The sequence below is a fragment of the Plectropomus leopardus genome, chromosome 20, assembly GCF_026936395.1.
Source record: "Plectropomus leopardus strain MGB_pleo_1.0 chromosome 20, ASM2693639v1, whole genome shotgun sequence".
In the NCBI taxonomy this organism is placed as follows: Eukaryota; Metazoa; Chordata; class Actinopteri; order Perciformes; family Serranidae; genus Plectropomus; species Plectropomus leopardus.
This window is the reverse complement of record NC_142195.1, coordinates 10,202,781-10,223,787: the sequence shown is the minus strand read 5'-3', so window position 1 is coordinate 10,223,787 and position 21,007 is coordinate 10,202,781. Positions and strand designations below refer to the sequence as shown.

The following is a 21,007-nucleotide window of genomic DNA, read 5'->3' as shown; positions in this document are numbered from 1 at the left end:
GTAAATGATATTTTCTTGTAGTAATAGTCTTTATAATGAACCAAAATTATATTTCTGAACCCACAGCAAAGACAAAGCATTTACCCTTTAGCAGTTACACTTTAAATGAAAAAAAAAACTCCACCCCAGCCATCAACCCCCATAGGAAATTCCATTTTTCCTTTGGTTTATTAGACTAAGAGGTGTGTTTATTTCTTAGGGAGGAGTCAACACGACTGTTAAACATGGAGGCATCTACGTCAAAGCCATCATACCAAAAGGAGCTGCTGAGCTCGATGGAAGGATCCACAAAGGTGACAGCCTAAATGAAGATTTTGCAAATATTGACATGAAACAGACTTGATTCTAATCTAAATTAGAAATATTGGAACAAACAAGAGCGATCATGTGCTTTTATTTAGACTCTTTTTGTGTTTGTTCTCTGTTCAGGTGACCGTGTGGTGGCAGTTAATGGAAAAAGTCTGGAGGGAGCGACTCATCAGCAAGCAGTAGAAGCACTCAGAGACACGGGCCAGGTGAGGGCTGACATTTACCACAAGCGCCCTGCTGCCAAACTGTTTAGGCTGTGCCCAGCTGCCCAACTAACACTCAGCAAATCATTTTCTCCCTCAGACTGTTCATTTGTTGCTGGAGAAGGGTCATCTGCCTGCAGACAGCGTCCATGCTCCCCTCACGCCTCAATGCACGCCACGAACTGCTGGCAGCGACCAAGACCAGAGCAAGAACAAAGAGCAGCCACTTGAGGTCAAAGAAAAAACAGAGTACAGCTTTGTAACACCAGGTGAGGTGACAACAAGGCACATGATTAATTATTCTGAAGCAGCGTGATTATAAATGCTTGGGTCAGTAGGCTGTGCAACTGTTTTTTTTCTCTAAGAAAATCCAGTCCAGTAAAAATGTTAGTTAGTTAGTAATGAAAACAAACACAAAAACACTGTGATTATTAGCGCATAAATTCTTTAACAGTACTACACGAAATCACTTTGGTCTTTCTAAACAAAGTAAGCTGCTGTAATCTCATTTGAAAGAAAATGAGCAAGTGTGTACAACCCATTAGCTGCACACCGCTGTCTATTAGAGCTCAGTAACTCGTTTGGATGTGGGACACCGTTATACTGCTTTCCTGGAATTGGCTGTTTTTCATTTGTGCATGCTGTAGATGTGGTATGTTATCAATCTGTTCCTGAACTTGTATTTTGCTGTAAGCCACAGACCAGGTTTTCTTGCTGAATAGTAACTCAAAGCGGGAATTAGGTTAAAAGTAGACTGCAATTTTGGAAAATACCAACTTGATTTGATTAACTCAGACTGCTAAAGTTCCATATTAGCTTCAGGTGAACTACATAATGCATCATAGCTCAGAGTAAAGACTACAGATTTAAGGCTCCTCACTTAATTTGGAATATTTTCAAGAGGGTTTCTCTCACAGGAAGAACAATTACAGCCCACAAAGCTGATTTCACTGTTTATATGAGCATGTGAGTAATTTATTAAAAATTAACACAATTAAATAAACACGTTTCCTCTTACCTGTAGTGCTGTTTATTAGTTGTAGAGATGTCTGTCTTCTCTCTAATATAATGGAACTAGATGGCATTCAGCTTGTGGTGCTCAAAGGGCCATAATTTTTGTCACTGTCTCTTGACAGAAATCAGCCATAGACCTTGTTTAGAGCAGTTTTAGGAACTAATTACTTTCTATCGAACTATACCCGCCGACTATATCACTGTTCTGAATGCATGTCTTTGGCTCTTGGAGCACTGCAAGCCGAGTGCTATCTAGTTCCATTATATTCAAGACAAAGCAGACATCTCTTCAACTGATATCTCCAACACTCTGCAATTCACACCAAAACAATCTAGACTGATAAACAGGTCTGCAGGTGAGAGTTAAAATGTATTTTGTTTTTGGGGTGAACAGGCCTTTAAAATTGAAAAATAGATGGTTGATCATCTTGTGCAGAGTCACGGGGACCATGTTGGCCAAATGAGAGGATACGCACTGGACACACCACACTGCCAGTTTATCACAGGACAAACTCATCCAGACAGTTCACATTCACAGATCACACACTGGCAAATAAAATAGTATCCAGTTCACTGTAGATGCATGTCTTTGTCCTCACAGATAACGTGTTTGAGGTGTGTCTGCTGAAAAACACATCAGGACTGGGCTTCAGTTTCAGCCGAGAGGAGAACATCCCTGAAGAACCCCCCGGCTCCAGCATGGTGCGGGTTAAAAAGCTGTTTCCTGGCCAACCTGCTGCAGAGAGTGGTCGCATCAATGTGGGCGACGTCATCATGCGGGTCAATCAGACCCCCCTCAAAGGCCTCTCACAACATGTAAGTAGGATGTCTCTCCTGCTGTGGTCACACATTATTTGTTATCTAATTAGACTGTTTTTTGAGACTATATTTTATTTGTAATTTTGTGTCTGTATGTCTGATTCCTTCACATAGGAGGTGATATCAGCCTTGAGAGGAACAGGACAGGAGGTGACTTTGCTCCTCTGTAGACCTGAATATGGAGTTCTCCCTGAAATGGACACCTCAGCTTTGGTGAGTCACTAAACTTTGGTCATTTTTGTCCAGAACTACTGCATTTCAAGTACCAGAAATAGCTGGAAACATTCTTCTAACTTATGTCTTCCCAGACGCCCATGCCATCACCCCGAAAGGAGCCGGTGACCCAGGCAGAGTCCAGCCTTAGCTTCGGCAGGGGGACCTCTCCTCCGGCTACACAGCGTCAGAAGAGTCAATGCTCTGTGGAGGACGCCCTGGAGAGGCTGCTGCTCAAAACCCCCGGCCGACACAACAGCTACAGCGACAGCACTGATGGGGATGAGGAGGTGGAGGAAGCCTTCAGCCCGAGCCCTGCGGAGCAAAGCAGGCAAGCCTGGGAGCGGAGTGTCTACCACACGCCCAGCACCAACATGGGACTGGGACGCTATGACAGCACCGGTCAGCTGGACGACACCATCACCTCAGCCTTCTACTCCCCAAACCTGTCGATGACGAGATCAGACCTCAGCAAGAGGTGCCCGATTGGTTTTAAAATATCACATTATCTGCCTTAATGATATTCTCTGGTAGGTCATGTCATTTTTGTCTATGTGCTTGTTTGGGCAGGAGTCCTTCATCCCCTGTGACAGCTGATCTGGAGTCATCCCACTTGCGTATGATGTCGTCCCCCACTGCCCCAAGCCCTGACCCTCTACCCCCTCCTCTGCCTCTGCCCTTAAACCTCACCGTGTCCGGCAATGGACAGGACATGGAGGACTTTGTTCCGGTAAGGACTTAGGAAGAAAAAATGTGCATCTAAACTTCAAAAATGCATTCATACCAAGAAACATTTCTGTAATTGAGATTTATTTCTGTTGTCAGGAAGTAGAGCTAAAGGTCTCCTTGGTGAAGTCAGAAAAAGGCAGCCTGGGCTTCACCCTCACCAAAGGTAACGATCATGGGTGCTACATCCATGATATCGTCCAAGATCCAGCCAGAGGAGATGGCAGGCTCAGGCCCGGTGACCGAATGATTATGGTACGAATTCATCCCTGATTATTTACTCTGGTCACAGCCTACAGTGTGTTTCAGCCTGTGTTGTAGTTACATTAATGAAATCCAAAGACAGATTGTCTTAAACTTCAACATTTTGGGAAATAACACTTATTCACTTTCTTGGCAAGACTCAACTCTCTCATGTCTGTACAAGCTGTCAATTTTAGCCATCAGTCCTGTGAAAGTTTAGGAGGGGCGGGACAGCTACCACAAAAACCGACTGTCACATCTTACAAGTGCTAAACAGCAACAATGGAGAAAAAATATGTTAAATATGTTATTATTTCTTCTCATGAACCCAAAACATCAGCAGGTCTGTCCTCTCTCCCTACATGCTTCAGGTTTTCTCTCATCCAGAGCCAGTACTCTACACTGTGCTGACATTTGTACTTCTGCAGATATTGCATATAGTAATCAGGCACAATCAAGGGTCTCTGCTGAGGAAAACGCCGCACCTCCAAAGTGCTCACAGCTGGGCTTTTCCTAAGGAGGGCATGGCGTTTTCAGCTGCGACAAACGTTTTAGTAAACATGAGGCCTTACTCAGTGAAAGAAAAGAAATAAGCATGTTTACCACATTTGTGAACTATACCTTTAAATCCATAATGGTTTGAATCATTTATTTTCTATCTCCAGGTGAACAACACAGATGTGAGCAATATGGGCCACACCGAGGTAGTCAATCTTGTGCGCGCGGCCCCCCGTGTGGTTGACCTGGTGGTAGGGAGGGTCCTTGAGGCTCCAAAGCCCCCCATAGAAGCCCACCTGTTGCCTGACATTTGCTTTAAGGGCAGCCAAAAGCCACTGGGTAAACAAAAAAAAGTCTGGCACATCTGACATTCAGACACTGTATGCTCATATGTCTTGCATCAAAACTCATTACTTAACCGTTTTGCTCCCTGTACTATCTCCAGGTTTGGTGCTGGATGGAGGCAGTGACAGCGTATTTGATGTCTTGTTTGTGAAAGACATCCTGCCCGGTTCAATGGCCTTTGAGGAGGGCAGCCTGAGACCACTCGATCTAATCCACTACATCAACGGTGCCCCAACGCAGGAGCTGACTCTCAGTGAGAGCACCAGACTGTTGGAGTTGTCCCTCGATGACCTCACTCTCAAGGCCACAAGGTAGTCCTAAAGACTGACATTTGATGCCTGTGTGGGATCTTTAAGTCAGTGTTAGTGTTTGATCTGGATGTCATTACAAAGTTTTTAACTAAATATACTGTAGGTGGCATGATTTCAGTGACTTCTGTTTCTTCTTGTGTTTTCTCAAAGGGATGGAAAGCCTGTTTCTTCGGGCCAAAAAAGTGTCTCTTTTCTAAACAACAATGTTAGCCCCAAAGTTTCCTCCAGCTTGAATGGTATGTGTCAGATCTTAAAGGTTTGAAAGTGATGATTGTGTCTATTATTTTACATATATTGCAACTTTTTTTTTAATCTTTCTAAGGGTTTCTCAAAGGAGAAGATCCAAGAGATACAGAGTGTCTTGCAGCACTTTGTCCTTTAGAGGTGAGTAAAGAATATAGTTTTATTTTCTGCTCTATACTCCGTTGATGTTCTTGAAACAAAATGTGCTCTATTGTTGCATTAATTATATTGTTTTTGTTTTTGGTTACATGTGCAGATATTCTCGTCAAAATAATATAGTTATCGCTGAAAGCTCAAGTTTTGCCATCTTATGTCTCATAGCATTCATTACTTCATTGGCTTCTTCGTTAATAAACGCTTATCCACCAAAGTTGTGTATCATGGATTGAAGGTGATTACAGGTTTATTTGTTGAATATGCAGGAGGAGATCATAACGCTGGATCTGGAGAAGCTGCAGTCAGGAGGCCTGGGTTTCTCCGTCATCGGAGGGGAAAGGGGGATCTTTGTCAAGTCCATCACACCGGGAGGAATAGCAGAGTCCTCGGGCCAACTGCAAGTGGGAGACCGTCTGCTAAAAGTGAGTGATGTTTGACATTTGTTGCTCTGAATTAAAGGTGTGTGGCAGTGTAATTTTCTCCAGCGACTCTACCCTGTGTGCTCTGAACGTTTAAAGGTGTGTACCCCCACAGTGCTCAGGTAAGGTTGGGGCTTACTACAAAGCGCCAAAGCCCCCCCCACCCCCTCCCCACCCCCTGCAAACATAGTAAGCCAAAACACCAAACAAAAGTGCATCTGGGGTTTGCTTGTGTTTAAAAACAGTAACCAACATTCCTGCATAGTATACCTTTAACAAGATTTAATGCAAATAATTTGCAGTTGTAGTTTTCTGCCAAATGCTTTTAACAGTTGACCTCTGACCCACTTTGAAATTAATGCAAATAACAAATAATACAAAATGTCAATCTGCTAATTCCATTTTTTTTGTGATGTTGCGTGCACATGTATTTAATACTGTGAACTTATTTGGGGGTGGATTACATATGTGTTAAATCTTCAGTGGTTGTACTGAGATTTTGTCTGTTTTGTGTGCATGTGTGTGTCTTTATTTATTGTTGCTAAATCAATAAAGATATTGTCTGTGGAAAAAAGTACTGTGAATTTTGTCTGTCTTATGCAGGTGAATGATGAACTAATGACAGGTGTGTCCCACACCAAAGCTGTCACAACCATCCGTAAAGCTAAAGGCCTGGTGAATCTAATAGTGTCCAGGCCACCAGACCAGAACCCAAACACATACCTGGCCTATCTGCCCATCAACTCTGACAAGTGCAATGGAAACACAGGTACAAGCACAGACACAACACATGGGAGTTCCCATTTAGATTGTTTTGGGGATTTCATTTGACTCTATTGAAAATTAATTTGAGCTTGTATTAGTATTTGTAAAAATCTGACCTCTCCTCTCTGCAAACAACCCTTCTGTCCTTCATGTCAGATCTGAGCGAAGACAGCGGAGCAAAGACTAAGCTGTTTCCTCTCCATGATAAGCTGAAATCTGGCAGCGTCCCTCCCATACCACCAATAGGTAATTACATACAGGCTAGAAAATGTACTGAAAATCTTGGGCAATGTTGAATGTTGACTAGTTTTTTTTAACAAAGTGAATGCAAATCAAATAATACATTTGCAAACTTGACAAACTTGACTACATTCACATGTTTCACAGACTATGCAGATGATCTGCCAGAACAGAGAAGAGAGACGGAGCACAGCGCAGAGCTCTCAGAGGACACAGACTGCGACGGCTCGTCTTTACCTGAAGACTCCCCCGAGGTACAAATCAAATCCATCACACTCACTGAAACATAGAAACTATATGCAGCTTTATCTGATTTTTTTTTCATTAATTTTTTCATAATAGAGTTCCCGAAAAGTGGAATGGCAAGAGGAGAATGTTGATGATCCAAGAAATGAAAAGTAAGATCTTCCTTTTTGGAAATACACCTGTCATAATTAGAACTGCTAATATATTCACATCTCTCTTCTTAACATCACACTGTTTGTGTTTTGGGATCAACAGCTATCTGCAAATGAGTGCCGGACAGCCAGAGGAAGATGAAATCACTTGGGGAAGTGATGAACTGCCTATTGAAAACATGAACTCCAAAGCGAGAGATGGTAAGAGCGACTTTTCTTTGGATTTTAAATTTGACTAAAAACTGGGGCCATTAGATCTAGATTTTAACATTAAATTGGTTGGTGAGAGCTGTGAGCATTGGAGTCTAAAGAAAGAGGAGGTCAAAGGTCACTGAAATGTAATATCATACATGCCAGTCCATCTTTTCGTAGTGTTCATGTTGACAGAATTGGTTTTGGTAAACATGTGTGCTATGTGTTAAATTTCAGATTTCTCTTAACTGACTAATTTTGAGTTATGTTTGTAATTCAGCTTTAACTGTATCGTTCCTTCATTCAGATGGGCCGATCATCACAGAGGATGAGCTGACCTCTCTGCCCCTCGTCAAAGTGGTCCCCGACGGCCAGTACACGGGACCAAAGCTCAACACTGTGGTCCGCATGATGAGGGGGCTCCTGGAGCAGAAAGTCCCGCTGCAGGAGTTTGAAGTAAGAGCGTGTTTTCACTAAGAATGGACTGCAGCTGGTGGTGGCAGCATGCCACCAACTGCTATCTGATCTGACCTCTGATCTCTCAAGGCCCGATTCACAGAAGATGTTGTGCTGATATATTACTTTTATGGCCGTTTTTTTTGCATCTGATTGCAGCTATCCACATGGCAAAGTCTAAATTTTGCCTTTGAGCCAAGAGCACAGCAGGCAGAACAACGGCACAGAAAAAAATAAAAGTCCTGACTAATGAGGTTCAGAAGCATTCCTCAAAACTTGGAACTGGAAAATCTGGGTGTTACACTCCAAATAAATGCACTTTAATTGACACCAACTCTCTAAAAACACTAATAATTTTGCTGTTAGTGTGTGCGGCTGTTAGAGTTCATCTTTGTGAATTGGACTTTTTTTTCAATGAGGCTCATTTGCATAGAAAGGGGCCAGTTTTTGCCAATTGTTTCCATATGACCTCATAGAATTTTATCAAATAAGCACAGGAGAACTGAGATTATGTGCTTGGCAGCGCAGTCAGGGGTGCACTTCACCCTTTGTGGGTGTTCAGAGAATTACACCGTTCTTTTTATCTTGTTTGTGCAAGTAAAGCAGCAGCAAAAGCCAAGCAATCCTTTGGGAAATTTGGCTATGAATCATTTCATTTGATTGATGTAATTTTTTCTTATCTGTTTTCCTTCCTGGCAGAATCTTCAGAATCTGCAGCCACTGGACGACTGTTTGATAGGTCAGACGAAGGAGAACAAGAAGAAGAATCGCTACAAGAATATTGTTCCCTGTAAGAGAAGTCACTATGTGTTATTTGCACAGTGTATTATAGAGGAAAACTTGAAGGTTTTCAATAAAGCTGGAAAGTTAAAATGTTTGAAATGTGATTTTTTTTTTTATGTATGCGTCTCTTCCAGTTGATACAACTCGGGTTATGCTGGGCAGCGATGGCGGCTACATCAATGCCAACTTCATCAAGATGCCAGTGAAGGATGAGAGCTACATGTACATTGCATGTCAGGGTCCCTTACCCACCACCCTGGGTGACTTTTGGCAGATGGTCTGGGAGCAGAAGTCAAACGTTATCGCCATGATGACCCAGGAAGTGGAGGCAGGGAAAGTGAAGTGTCAGCGGTACTGGCCCGACACGCCGCGCACAGCAGAGATGGTGGACGACAGGTTGCAGATCATGCTTATCAAAGACCAATATCTTGACAATTTTGTCATCCGGCTCATTGAGGTCAAAAATGTCCAGGTCAGTTTAATAAGAACAGTTTTAAACGTTTACGCTCTGTTAACAGACACATTAACTGAAGAGTTTTTCCGTCCTCAGACCAATGAAACACAGCTTGTTACTCATCTGAACTACACGGGATGGCCGGACCACGGGACGCCCTCGCAGCCCGAGCAGCTGCTCACGTTTATTTCCTACATGAGGCACGTTCACCGGTCAGGGCCCATAATCACACACTGCAGCGCGGGCATCGGTCGATCAGGAACCCTCATCTGTATCGACGTGGTTCTGGGTCTCATCAGTAAAGATGCTGATGTAAGCGGACGATCTTTCTCTTCTCTGTATTTGTTTATAAAGAAGCTTCTTGTCTTGTTTTGTATTTATTCAGCGTGATCTCAGTCTAATTACCATTTTTTTTGCAGTTTGATATTTCAGATGTGGTGCGGAACATGAGACTTCAGAGACAGGGAATGATCCAGACGGAGGTGAGTTTTTAATCTTTGATTTTAGAATCAAGTCACTTAACTCCTAACCAAGGTGATGATGGTTAACTCAAACTAAAAACTAAAAGTAGGTGTGGAAATGAATTTTAGTTAACGGAAATAAAAATGAAAAATCAGTTTTAGAAAAACAATATAACTACTAAAGAAAAACAATTTGCTACATTGAAAAATTATCATAATGTAGATTCAATAATGAGGAAGAGGAAGACCAGTTGCATTTGGTTTTTTTTATTATTCATATATTACATGTTTGTGGACTGATATCCAAGGTCAGCCGTGTCTACTCAGCATTTGTTTTGAATTTACACCATTAAACTTTATGTCAAATGTTTCAGATGAGAACCGTCCCAAGATAATAAACACAATTATTCTATTACGTAAATTATTTATATTTAAAGCACCATCAAGAACAAATCTGATTCTAAGTTTACTGAAAAATCCAGTGCAAAGTCTTTCTTTTTCTTTAAAAAAAAACCATTTTCATCATATCATTTCATGTATCTTACTTGTTAAAGATAATATTTGTTTACAACACTTTTTTAATGACATATTTCATGAGTGGGTGTGTCACTCAGTGATACATTGGAATAATAAACAGTAGATAGTCCAACATCATTGAAAAATATCTTCTATCCCATTTTATGTTTGAAATTCTACCTGCTGTATTCCATAGAGATAAATAAATAAAAATTGCAAATACAGTACAGTGCCTTATGTAAATACACACTTAACTTAACTGATATTTTGGAGATTAAAAACAAAAGCTAGTGATAAGTACAACACTGCGGTTACTCTACTCATTACTGTTTTGTTTTAACACCTTTTTGGTTCATGTTTTTTTTAAACATTTCCCCCTTTTTTATTTACAGGACCAGTATATTTTCTGCTATCAAGTGATCCTCTATGTCCTCAGATGCCTTCAAGCAGAAGAAAACATCTCAGGATAATAGAAAAACCACATGCTGCCATCATGTAGAGGCTGAGTGACTGTTACACAAGAGCAAAATAATAATGGAGGAGAGTCGACACAGGCAGAAATTGCCAAATTACACTACATGTTTTTAAAATGCCTTAAAATATTCAGTTCCTCGAGAGTAAATCCTTCAAAGAAGTCTATATTTTTACGTTTGCTTTTTGAGTTTTCTCTCTCTCTCTCTCTCTTTGGCTGCTACTCCTCTTCAATGCATTCATGAGAACTGCTGATTGTATTTCTTATCATCACCTACAAGAGAACACTAGTGTTTATTGTTTTTTTTTTCCCCAGATTCTTGGATATTCTAAAATAATTATGAAAGTGATCCTGGACTTCATATTTTATGTGGAACAAAATTGTACTTGTGTATTTTGAATCCTATTTTGATGCTGGAACATACCTTGACAGAATACTATGTCAGTATTTGCTTTGTAAATCTATTATACAGTAATTGCTCACTGCCTGAGGTAAATGATGAAATTAAAAGTGTACATATTCATGTCCTGAAAATTAAACTGGATACATTTTAAATGGTGTATAGAGGAAATTTTTTTCTTCTTCTTCTTTGTTTTTAATAAGAAGTAAATATGTCCTTGTCTTTTGTAGTGTTGGTGCATATAGCATTTAGAATACTTTTGAAAACAACTTGTGTTGTTGTGTGAACATATTAATTTGGCGTGACTATGGCACACAGAGAGGTTTAAGAATGCACTAAGAGAGAATTAAAACCAAAATGTCAGTAGGCTAATATCCTGAAAAAATGTCATTCCTGTGAATAAACATTCTTGATATATGCAACAAAATTTCCTACTTGGAAAAACTCCAATTTCAGATATCTACAATCCAATTATTGCCAGTCATAAATTTTCAGATATCCAAAACCCCCATATCTTACCAGAAAAAGACTCTGGTAGAAGTTAAAGTCACCTATTAGAATTTTAAAGTGTTTGATATTTACTGCACTTAAGCATAAACGTAACTCTATAATATTAATGTTTTTAAGTACTGAAAGTAAAAGTGTAACTAAATGCTGGTAATAAAAACGTAAGCAGTCAGAATTTTGAGAATTGGAAAATGTGTTTCTTTGTAACATGAACATCACCTTAAAAATGGAGGATAAAAACGAGGTGTTTTTCACAACTTAAAGGATTTAAAGAACATTTTTTTTGTCAGACTGTCCCCTCTATTCCATCCCTTATTTGTATTAAGTAACTAAGATACTCGAGGAAATGTATTGGAATGAAAGTATACTTTTTATTTAGAAAATGTAGTGGAGTAAAAGTGAAAGTTGACAGACATATAAAAACTCGAGTAAATTATAATTACTCCCAAAAATACTAAAGTATTGTAATGCAGTATTGTTACTTCATTACATTTCATCATTGATCCTCATTATGTTTATCAACAGGTATCCACAACACATTTGTGGATATAAGCAATTACATTATTTCTAGTCATAAAGGTGATTGGAGATATCTGAAATTGCATTTTTGTTATTCATAATGCCAATTGTGGATGTCCTAAATGACATTTTACGAGTGAAAATATGTTATAGAAATTCAAAATGACGTTATAAATATCTATCTATATATATATATATATATATATATATATATATAGATAGATAGATAGATAGATAGATAGATAGATAGATAGATAGATAGATAGATAGATATAGATATAGATATAGATATATATATATATAGATAGATATATAAAACTGAAAGCCCAAAAAAACAAACAAACAAACAAAAAAACCTGAATGGCGTCATTGCAACGTGACGTCTTTTTTCCTAGGAAGAATGCCTATATGGATATTTGAAATTTTCGTTTTGAGCAGAAATAATTGAATGACAGATATATGTAACATATATGCAGTCTAGCACTAAAATAATAAAACTGCCTTTTGGTAGTAAGTGGGCGGACCAGCGCCGTTGTATCCCTGAATATAATTGGTTCTTTTCAAAATAAGAGATTTATTCTACTGCGCTAGTTTTACTTATTGCGGCTCTGGTTTTACTTCCCTTCTACACTTGAGAATGAACCAAAACTAATAATTTATGCAAATATTACAGCTTTTTTATATAACTAATTAGTTAAACCTGTGTGTACTTTTTTATTTTCTTTAATTCATGTCTGTTGGGTTTGTACCCAAGTATACTTGTCTCAGTATATTAATTTGTTTTTTTTTTTTACTGATAACTGACTATAATGCTTTCAAAACGAAAAACTTTTTAAAATAATAATAATAATAATAATAATAATAATAATAATAATAATAATAATAATAGCCCAATAAAAATTACTGTTTATTAGACTAGTGCTAACCTGCTAATCGCGTCACCTCGCGAGCGCTTCATCCAACTTAACGTGCACCAGGAAGGCAAGTATAAACGTGGAAGTATACAAAACGTCAGACAAGTGTGACATAAAGAAATTTAAATCATTTTTAGGCTCAAAAACTACAGCTAAAAAAAATGCAGTAAGAGCGGAAGTAGACTACGACATGACCGGACGTGACGTTTCAACTCCCCCATACAAGTTATGGCAGCTTACACATTTGCCACGCTTGTCTTGTAAACGTTGCCGTTTTTCATACTTTTTTCTCAACTTACTAGCAAAAATCATCTTGAACCATGTCCGGTCGACAAAGCAACAAACTGCCGAACAATCTGCCACAACTGCAGAATCTTATTAAACGAGATCCACAGTCCTACGTGGAGGAGGTAAGTGTTAGCCAAGAATGCTAAAGTTGCTAGCTGTGTCAGTATACTGAAGTAAAGAACAAATGCTGGTTTGTGCACAGTTTCTGCAGCAGTATCGACACTACCAGTCCAATGTACAGATTTTCAAACTACAGCCTGACAAACCGAACAAGGAGCTGGCGGATCTGGTCATGTTTCTCGCTCAGGTACAGTAACTACTGTGTGTGTTTAGCTTGTTTTCATTAGAGAGTCTCATCTGCACTGATGGTTGAGTATTTCAGATCTTGCAGTTAAGTTTAAGTACAAATAACACAATGCAAAAATACTACACTACAAATAAAAGTCCTGCATTCAAATTCTTACCCAAGTTATTATCAGTAAAATGTTAAAGCATCTGCATGTGTTCCTCAATACACGTAAAAGTACTCATCATGTAGTAAAATGTTTCCTGGCTGTTTTACTTTGTATTTGATGTGGGGTTTATTTTTAGATTAATATTACAAAGCATTTTCTAGCTGATCCAAGAGGGTTTTTAAAGAGTTTTGAGTAAGAAGTGGGAGCATTTTCTTAAAACATGAGGAAAAACTTAGAGAATCGTGGTTTCTGCTGGACAGGCGGGTTATGATAAAACTGTAATACAAAAAGTAATTAAAGTTGTCAAATAATAGTGGCGTTAATGGCACAATATTTACCTCTGAGATGGAGCGGAGTATAAGTATAAAGTTAGGCTAAAGTATCTCAAATTTGTCCTCAAGTGTAGTACTTGAGTAAATGTACTTAGTTACATTCCAGCACTGCTGATTAGTAATATGTAGTACCTTCTACTTTTTGTGTAGTTGAAGTTCTTGTTGTCTTTCAGGTTGGTCACTGCTACCTGCAGCACCTTTCCACCTTTCCACAAGAGCTGTCTGAGTTGTTGATGAGTCACCACGTGATGCTTGAGCCAGACCTCAGAATGGTGAGACTGTCTTTTTTAAGTAATTGCTCTTATTTGCGACACATGAGTTTATTGACATTGATGCAAATCACTCGTCTCTCAGCATTGACACGTTTTTGTGGGATTCCTGTTTTTGTCAGACTTTCTGCAAAGCGCTGATTCTTCTGAGAAATAAAGATCTGATCGACCCCACCGGCCTCCTGGAGCTCTTCTTTGAGCTGCTGCGATGTCACGACAAACTTCTCAGAAAGGTCAGAGCACAGCAAAGCCTCCCGAATATCAACAGCAGTAAAATCCCTAAGGGCTGGTTAAAAGTTGCCTGATATCAGACAGAATTGTCCACTTATTATTCATGGCACCTGTTGTCACATCCTATGTTTGTAAATGTATCATCAGACTTGTGTTTTTCAGTTATCAGTAAGTTGTATCCTTTGAATTTATATTTATGTAACCAGTCATTTATCATTATTATTTTCTACGTCTTGACTTTTTTATATATTGCTTTAATATTGCAATGTTATGTAATTTCTTAAAATGCAATAAAAAAAGTATAATTTTCTCTTGCTTTGTCCCAAACAACATCGAGCATTTGTTATTAATTTATAAATTTATATATTATGTGTTTTATTACAACCATAAGTAGTTTCAAATGTAAGATAATAGGAACCTCTTGGTAGTAGGTGGGTTTAGAGGGTCAATTTTCGCAATTTATCTGTTAAAATCTTACTGAACTTCGCTCGTAGGCAGACCTTATAGTGTTGAGTCTATAAGTCTGACAAATGCTTCTCTATTATTGTTTGTGTTTCATAGTCATATGCTTAATTGCTGACACGCTCTTTTATTGTTTCCCTCTTCACCTGTCAGGAGTAAACATTTGCTTCTCTCCACAGACTCTGTACACACACATTGTAGCAGATATCAAAAACATCAACGCCAAGCATAAAAACAACAAGGTCAACACGGTAAGTACCCATACTCACGTGTCATATCCCGTTTGTGTGTAATATTGCGTGAAATAGTCACCACTCACTGTGTAACGTGTGTTTCAGATGTTACAGAACTTCATGTACACCATGCTGAGAGACAGCAATCCCATAGCGGCCAAGATCTCTTTAGACGTCATGGTGGAGCTTTACAAGAGGAACATATGGTAGGTTTGATTTATACGCTGGACTTACTTCACAAGAAATTCTCATTATTTTTCATTGCTGTTATCTAATTGACTTTGTCGCAGGAATGATGCCAAAACAGTTAATGTTATTACAACAGCGTGTTTCTCCAAGGTGACAAAGGTATGTTAAAAGCAATATTTTGCTTATTATATTGCATGCTGTATGTGGCGACACAGCACGTCTTCACCTGCCTTTTTTTTACATGTAAATCTACCTGCTCTCTTCCTGTTTAGATCCTTGTTGCTGGTCTTAAATTCTTTTTGGGCAAAGATGAGGATGAGAAAAATGAGAGTGATTCAGACTCAGAGGCGAGTACCAAACGAGATATATACCTACCTTACTTACCTTGTACTCACCCCTGTACTGCTGCAACACTTGAATTTCCCCTCTGGGGATCAGTAAAGGAGTATCTTATTTTATCTTATCTTATATAAAGTAGTTAGAGAAAGGATGCTTCTCTCAGTGTAGAAGGGAGTGATTTTTTTTCTTGTTTAATTTGTAAGATATACAAATATCTTTTTTTTTTTTCAGGCAGAGGGACCAACAGCCCGAGACCTGAGGGTGAGATACTCTACTGGCAAGAAAACCTCCAAAAACAAGAAGAAGCTGGAAAAAGCGATGAAAGTCCTCAAGGTACAACTGTTTACAACTACTCAGGCACGACTCATTTTGTCACGTTTGTGCTCAAACGCATTGAGTTCATTTTTCTCTTTGGACAGAAACACAAGAAAAAGGGTAAAGCAGAAGTGTTCAACTTCTCTGCTATTCACCTTATCCATGATCCTCAAGGTAAGCTCACCTGTCTTATCCACATTAACGACTCAAATTCATTCAATTTTACCACAAAAGTAAAGTCACAGTAAAGTCAAGCATCTCTTTTTATGAAGATTTCTCAGAGAAACTTTTAAAGCAGTTGGAAGACTCTAAAGAGCGCTTCGAGGTGAAGATCATGATGATGGATCTTATATCCAGACTGGTTGGAATCCACGAGGTAAGTGACGTGACCGCCATCGGTTGTAGATCGGTGGTAGATGACTTAGAACTGCCTTCATGAATATTTACAGCATGCACATCTATAATGTGCAGGATAAACTTTGCCAGCGTGTTTCAAGGGTAGCACTTGTCAGTGGCGTCAGCTCTGACTGTTCCTTATGGGCACTGCGCCTTTCACTTTGCATCGATTTGAATGTGATATTTTATACTCTGTTCTTTTGCAGCTTTTCCTCTTCAACTTTTACCCCTTCGTCCAGAGGTTTCTACAGCCCCATCAAAGAGGTAAAATATCTCACAGTTAAAGGTCTAGTGTGTAGGATTTAGAGGCATCGGATCCTCTTCTGCCATGGCGGAGTCCGTCATGTTCTGCTTCAGTTGCCCAGAATGGACAAATCAGACACTGGCTATACATCGGGCCATTTGCATTTTTGTGTCGTCCAATGTAGTTCTTCCACACAGGCACACATGAGACTTTTTCCAGCTCTGCAACATCACTGCTAGATGGACCTTTTAACTAAATGAAGTAGTCTGATCTCTGCTGACGAGACGTTTTAAACAAACTGTTGTCTTTCTAGAGGTGACAAAGATTCTCCTGTGTGCTGCCCAGGCTGCTCATCAACTCGTCCCACCAGAGGTACATTTAGATTTCCACATTTATTCTGTCAGTAAACGTGTGGCTATGTAACACATTAACATTTTTCGCACATTCCCACTCTTGCAGATCATTGAACCTGTAATTATGACCATCGCTAACAACTTTGTCACAGACAGAAACTCAGGGGAAGTCATGACTGTGGGGTAAGATGCAGCTTTGTCTAAGTTCTGGTTTCAATCATTCAAAGTTTGTATGTATTTAAAATGAGACGGAAAAATGTTTAAGCCAAAGATGCAAATCCATACAGTTATTTTGTAGCTACCATGTAATACTTTACTCCGTCCTAATACATTTTACTCCGTTTTGTACTCCAGTATCAATGCCATAAAGGAAGTGGCAGCCCGCTGTCCACTCGCCATTAATGAAGACTTGCTGCAGGATCTGGCCCAGTACAAGACCCACAAAGACAAGAGTGAGTGACTTCTTTTTCATGTTAGCTGTCACAACTCTGAGTGCACAAATTAAAGGAGGTGTGCATGTATGTTCCCTCACAAAAAACAATGTGTTTTTGTCTGTATTTGTTCACAGATGTGATGATGTCTGCCAGAGGACTGATCCAGCTGTTCAGGAGTCTCGATCCTCAGATGCTGCACAAGAAGTACAGGGTGAGACAACTGTGAATCAAACTGAAAACAACACATTTTACTTAACATTAAGTGACAGTGAGTATAGTTTATATTGTACTCTATGAGGAAAAATAATATATTATATATTGTATATGATGTGCCACAATTAAAAAGCACGAGTACCTCAGTGTGCTGTTCGTACATGGTCCTGAGTGGCTGAGTTAGTCACAGAAGCACAAATGCACTGAGGAGAGTAGCAGCAATAGATCCAGAAATATAAGCCTGACAAAGCACTACATAAATTTGTGTTCAAATGTAAGAAATTAAGAAATTTGCCACTTGTTATCAAGGGGAGACCCACAGAGGCGTCAACAGAGGCCAAGATCAAAGACTACGGAGAGCTGGAGGCTAAAGATTATATCCCTGGAGCTGAAGTCCTGGAGGTGGACGAGGAGAACAAAGAGGGAGAGGAGGATGGAGGTGAGTAGCTGTTGTGTTATTGAATCTGTAGGATTTGATTACAGTGGCTTAGCTGAGCTGTAAAACAAAATCCAGTGTCATACCTGTGTCCTTGTGAACGTGTATATAGACGATAATTGCACTTATTTATTGTTTTGTACAGATGGTTGGGAGAGCGCCAGTATTAGTGATGATGATGAAGATGGGGAGTGGGTGGACGTTCACCACTCGTCTGATGAAGACACGACAGAAGTGGTGAGTACAATCACTGCGTGCGCTAAAATGCTGACAGTTAAAGCATTTTAATGCAATTAAACAGTAACTTTGTCTTATTTAGAAAATTATCACTGTATTTCGACAGTAGTACATGAGAGAGATGAAGAAAAATGTGAAGAAAAATCATGTTCCTGTCCCCCCTTAAGTGCTCCTTATGGCATTTGCCAGAATCCACAGTGGATGAATGAGAACAACCAATCAGAGCAGAGGAGTCTCTAACGCGGCTGTCAATCACTTCAGTCACGGCTCGTGAGCTGCGGTCAAACTGTCAAACTTAGCAGCGCTGATCAAATATGGATCAAGATTTTGTAACTGCATTGCCTATTTCTTGACTCACATGTTTTCAGAGAGATATTTAAGTGTCCGGTTTAGCTGTGAATTGAGAAAGTTTGTCACCCGGTTGCATGTTGAAAACAGTCGAGCTAAATCCAAGCAAAAGTTCTGATTTTACAGTTAAACAGTGATTCTTTCAAATGCCATTAGGAGCACTACGATGAGGAGGAACACGATTTTTTTCCAAAGATCATCTGTCTCATATACCACTGTGTTGATATAGTGACAGTTTCAGCAAATGTGACAAAAATTTTTGCAGTATCTTTGCTTTAACAAAACATTCGTGTGTTTATGTAAGGCGGAGAAGCTTCAAAATATGCCACCCGAGGAAAGAAAAGCCAAAGCAGCTGCGATCAGCGGCAGCAGACTCCTCACTCAAGATGACTTCAAGAAGATCCGTCTGGCTCAGCTGGCCAAGGAGGTGAACGCTGCACCAGGCAAGGGCCAGAAGAGGACAAATGTGGACCTGGACGATGAGGACGACAGCAGGTTGGAAAGCTGTTTGAACATGGAGCTTAAAGCATTTCATCACTTAAAAGGAGGAAGTTTGTTTTCAGAATATTTTTTTTTTTGATTGTTTCTTTTGATAAAGATAGATAATGAGGTTACCGCCTGTTTTTTTTTTCCTAAATCTTTCAGAGGGGAGCTGCTGACCTTGAGGAATATTGAGAAACTGCATAAAAAACCAAAAGCAGACAAGGAAACACGCCTCGCAACGGCAATGGTACAAGCTTACGCTAACTGTCGGCTGCTTTGAACTTCACTTACGTGTCCGTTGAAATTGTGGTTGTTTAACAAGTCTACAGTACTGTCGAGTGTTCAGTGATTCATGGACAGCTTGCATGCTGTGACAGCACGCATTAACGTGCCGGGCTGCAAGGAACCATTATTTCCATTATCTATTAGCCCGCTGATTATTTTCTTGTTCAATCGTTTGGTCCATAAAATGTCAAGAACTGTTAAGAAAAAAAAAATTAAATTTTACTATCACTGAAGACGACAAATCCAGCAAATATTCACATTTTAGAGCTGAAACCAAATAATTTCTTCGCATTTTTTGAATATTAAAACATCTCTTTAAAAATAGTTTTCTGTTAACCAATTCATTAATCCACTGAAACCTTCAGCTCTAATGATGCATTTTGATTTTCCAGGCGGGACGCACCGACCGGAAGGAGTTTGTCAGGAAGCGGACCAAGCTCAACCCAAACGCCAGCACCAGCAACAAGGAGAAGAGGAGGACGAAGAACTTCATGATGATGAGACACAGTCAGAACGTCAGAACCAAAGGCAAACGCTCCTTCAGAGAGAAACAGGTGAGTCACGTGTCGGATATAGCTGCTGTATTTGAGTGTGGATGCATTTTTATTGAATATAAAGTTGCGTTTCTACTGAAAATATTTTGATTCTCTTCTCCAGATTGCTCTAAGGGATGCACTTCTGAAAAGGAAGAAGCACTACAAATAGTGCACAGAGACATAATGTTATATTTGCCTTACGGTGGTCATCCAATGGCCATCACAACCAGTGTCTGATAATATTGTACATCCTTCAAGTAGCCTAGAAAACCCGGTCAGTTAATTAATGTATTATTTCCAGAGGATGAACTGCACAGTTTTTCACTGATCTTAAATAAACAATCTTTGTTGTGTAAAGGTTTCTGGATGGGTATCACTATTTGTCTGAAAAAACACCTTGTTATGTTAGAAATTAGTCAACATTAGGCACTGACAGAGTATAAATCTTTCCCTTTAAACCCTACATCTTATTTTTATGTTAAGTATTTGTTTTAATCTTATCTCAAATACAGTAATATTTATTTTAAAAATAGCGTTAAGATTTACACTAGCTGTTGTAACAGTGCTGTGATAACAGTTTCTTGCAAATTTTAATATTTTAGGTATTTAAGTTCTTTATCTATGGGCCTGAACCTCATCAGTGATATTTTGTAGCTATACTTTTAATACCTCTGCACTGGCGATATATGGAGGCATTATGTTTTCAGGTTGTCCTTCCATCTGTCTCATGCTCATAAACATGATTTCTCAAGAATGGCTTGAGGGAATTTCCTTAAAATATGGCACAAACCTCCACTTGGACTCAATGATGAACTGAACAGATTTTGGTGGTCAAACGTTAAGGTCAGTGTGACCTCACAAAACTTTCAATGCTGACACTATATAAAATATATATATATAATTCAAGATTCAAGATTCAAAGTGTTTATTGTCATATGCACAGTATGGAAACATGTTTCCCTGTACAATGAAACTCTTACTTTGCTGTCCACAGAATGCCTAACGTTTAGCAAATATAAAAGAAATATGAAATAGAAATTTAAAAATTTACAATAGAAGAAATTTAGAAATTTATAATAGAAGTAGAAAGAACAGTGCAAATAAAACAGTACAGTGCAAATTTGAACAGTGCAATTGTGCATGTGCAAACGGAGTAGTAAACTGGTACAGTTATGAGGTCGTGTGTGTGAGGTAGTTGCTGTGTGGACTCCTGTCAGCAGTTTAGGAGTCTGATTGCAGCGGGAAAGAAAGAGTTCTTTAGTCTAGTGGTCCTGCATTTCACACTTCTGTACCTCCGGCCTGAGGGTAGAAGTGTGAACAGACCGTGCTGGGGGTGGGTGGGGTCCTTCAGGA

The 21,007-nt window shown here is 39.3% G+C and overlaps 2 protein-coding genes across 4 annotated transcripts in view; both read left to right on the top strand.

Moving 5' to 3' along the window:
- The window catches only part of ptpn13 (protein tyrosine phosphatase non-receptor type 13), a 58,527-nt gene extending 47,736 nt beyond the window's left edge, over positions 1-10,791 (top strand). For all 3 annotated transcript variants that reach the window (XM_042508777.2, XM_042508776.2, XM_042508775.2), the window contains 24 exons: positions 200-293; positions 430-515; positions 613-781; positions 2,128-2,342; positions 2,460-2,558; positions 2,654-3,036; positions 3,129-3,288; positions 3,384-3,539; positions 4,193-4,364; positions 4,471-4,681; positions 4,832-4,917; positions 5,004-5,065; positions 5,347-5,502; positions 6,103-6,268; positions 6,421-6,510; positions 6,652-6,758; positions 6,847-6,902; positions 7,006-7,103; positions 7,402-7,550; positions 8,250-8,340; positions 8,468-8,805; positions 8,884-9,099; positions 9,207-9,269; positions 10,157-10,791. In XM_042508777.2, the coding sequence (XP_042364711.1) occupies positions 200-293; positions 430-515; positions 613-781; positions 2,128-2,342; positions 2,460-2,558; positions 2,654-3,036; positions 3,129-3,288; positions 3,384-3,539; positions 4,193-4,364; positions 4,471-4,681; positions 4,832-4,917; positions 5,004-5,065; positions 5,347-5,502; positions 6,103-6,268; positions 6,421-6,510; positions 6,652-6,758; positions 6,847-6,902; positions 7,006-7,103; positions 7,402-7,550; positions 8,250-8,340; positions 8,468-8,805; positions 8,884-9,099; positions 9,207-9,269; positions 10,157-10,234 (3,501 nt within the window). In that variant the 3' untranslated portion in view covers positions 10,235-10,791. The remainder of the gene's footprint in view (positions 1-199; positions 294-429; positions 516-612; positions 782-2,127; positions 2,343-2,459; positions 2,559-2,653; positions 3,037-3,128; positions 3,289-3,383; positions 3,540-4,192; positions 4,365-4,470; positions 4,682-4,831; positions 4,918-5,003; positions 5,066-5,346; positions 5,503-6,102; positions 6,269-6,420; positions 6,511-6,651; positions 6,759-6,846; positions 6,903-7,005; positions 7,104-7,401; positions 7,551-8,249; positions 8,341-8,467; positions 8,806-8,883; positions 9,100-9,206; positions 9,270-10,156) is intronic.
- A 1,978-nt stretch (positions 10,792-12,769) lies between these two features.
- On the top strand, positions 12,770-20,011 carry sdad1 (SDA1 domain containing 1). Its single transcript, XM_042509162.2, has 22 exons — positions 12,770-12,986; positions 13,067-13,171; positions 13,825-13,923; positions 14,043-14,153; positions 14,793-14,864; positions 14,952-15,052; positions 15,137-15,194; positions 15,308-15,382; positions 15,606-15,707; positions 15,794-15,863; positions 15,962-16,065; positions 16,292-16,349; positions 16,643-16,701; positions 16,789-16,865; positions 17,037-17,134; positions 17,251-17,327; positions 17,639-17,768; positions 17,911-18,002; positions 18,655-18,845; positions 18,996-19,080; positions 19,511-19,672; positions 19,776-20,011. Exons 1-22 carry the CDS (start codon positions 12,897-12,899, stop codon positions 19,821-19,823), a joined length of 2,064 nt encoding a protein of 687 aa, XP_042365096.1. The 5' UTR covers positions 12,770-12,896; the 3' UTR covers positions 19,824-20,011.
- The last annotated feature ends 996 nt before the right edge of the window (positions 20,012-21,007 follow it).

What these genes read in the sequence shown, in the direction of transcription:
- sdad1 (XM_042509162.2), top strand. Translation starts at nt 12,897, where the DNA reads ATGTCCGGTCGACAAAGCAACAAACTGCCGAACAATCTGCCACAACTG. An exon ending in GTTTCTCCAAGGTGACAAAG is followed by an intron (nt 15,195 to 15,307) that starts GTATGTTAAAAG and finishes CTTCCTGTTTAG; the next exon opens with ATCCTTGTTGCTGGTCTTAA. An exon ending in GGGGAAGTCATGACTGTGGG is followed by an intron (nt 16,866 to 17,036) that starts GTAAGATGCAGC and finishes TTTGTACTCCAG; the next exon opens with TATCAATGCCATAAAGGAAG.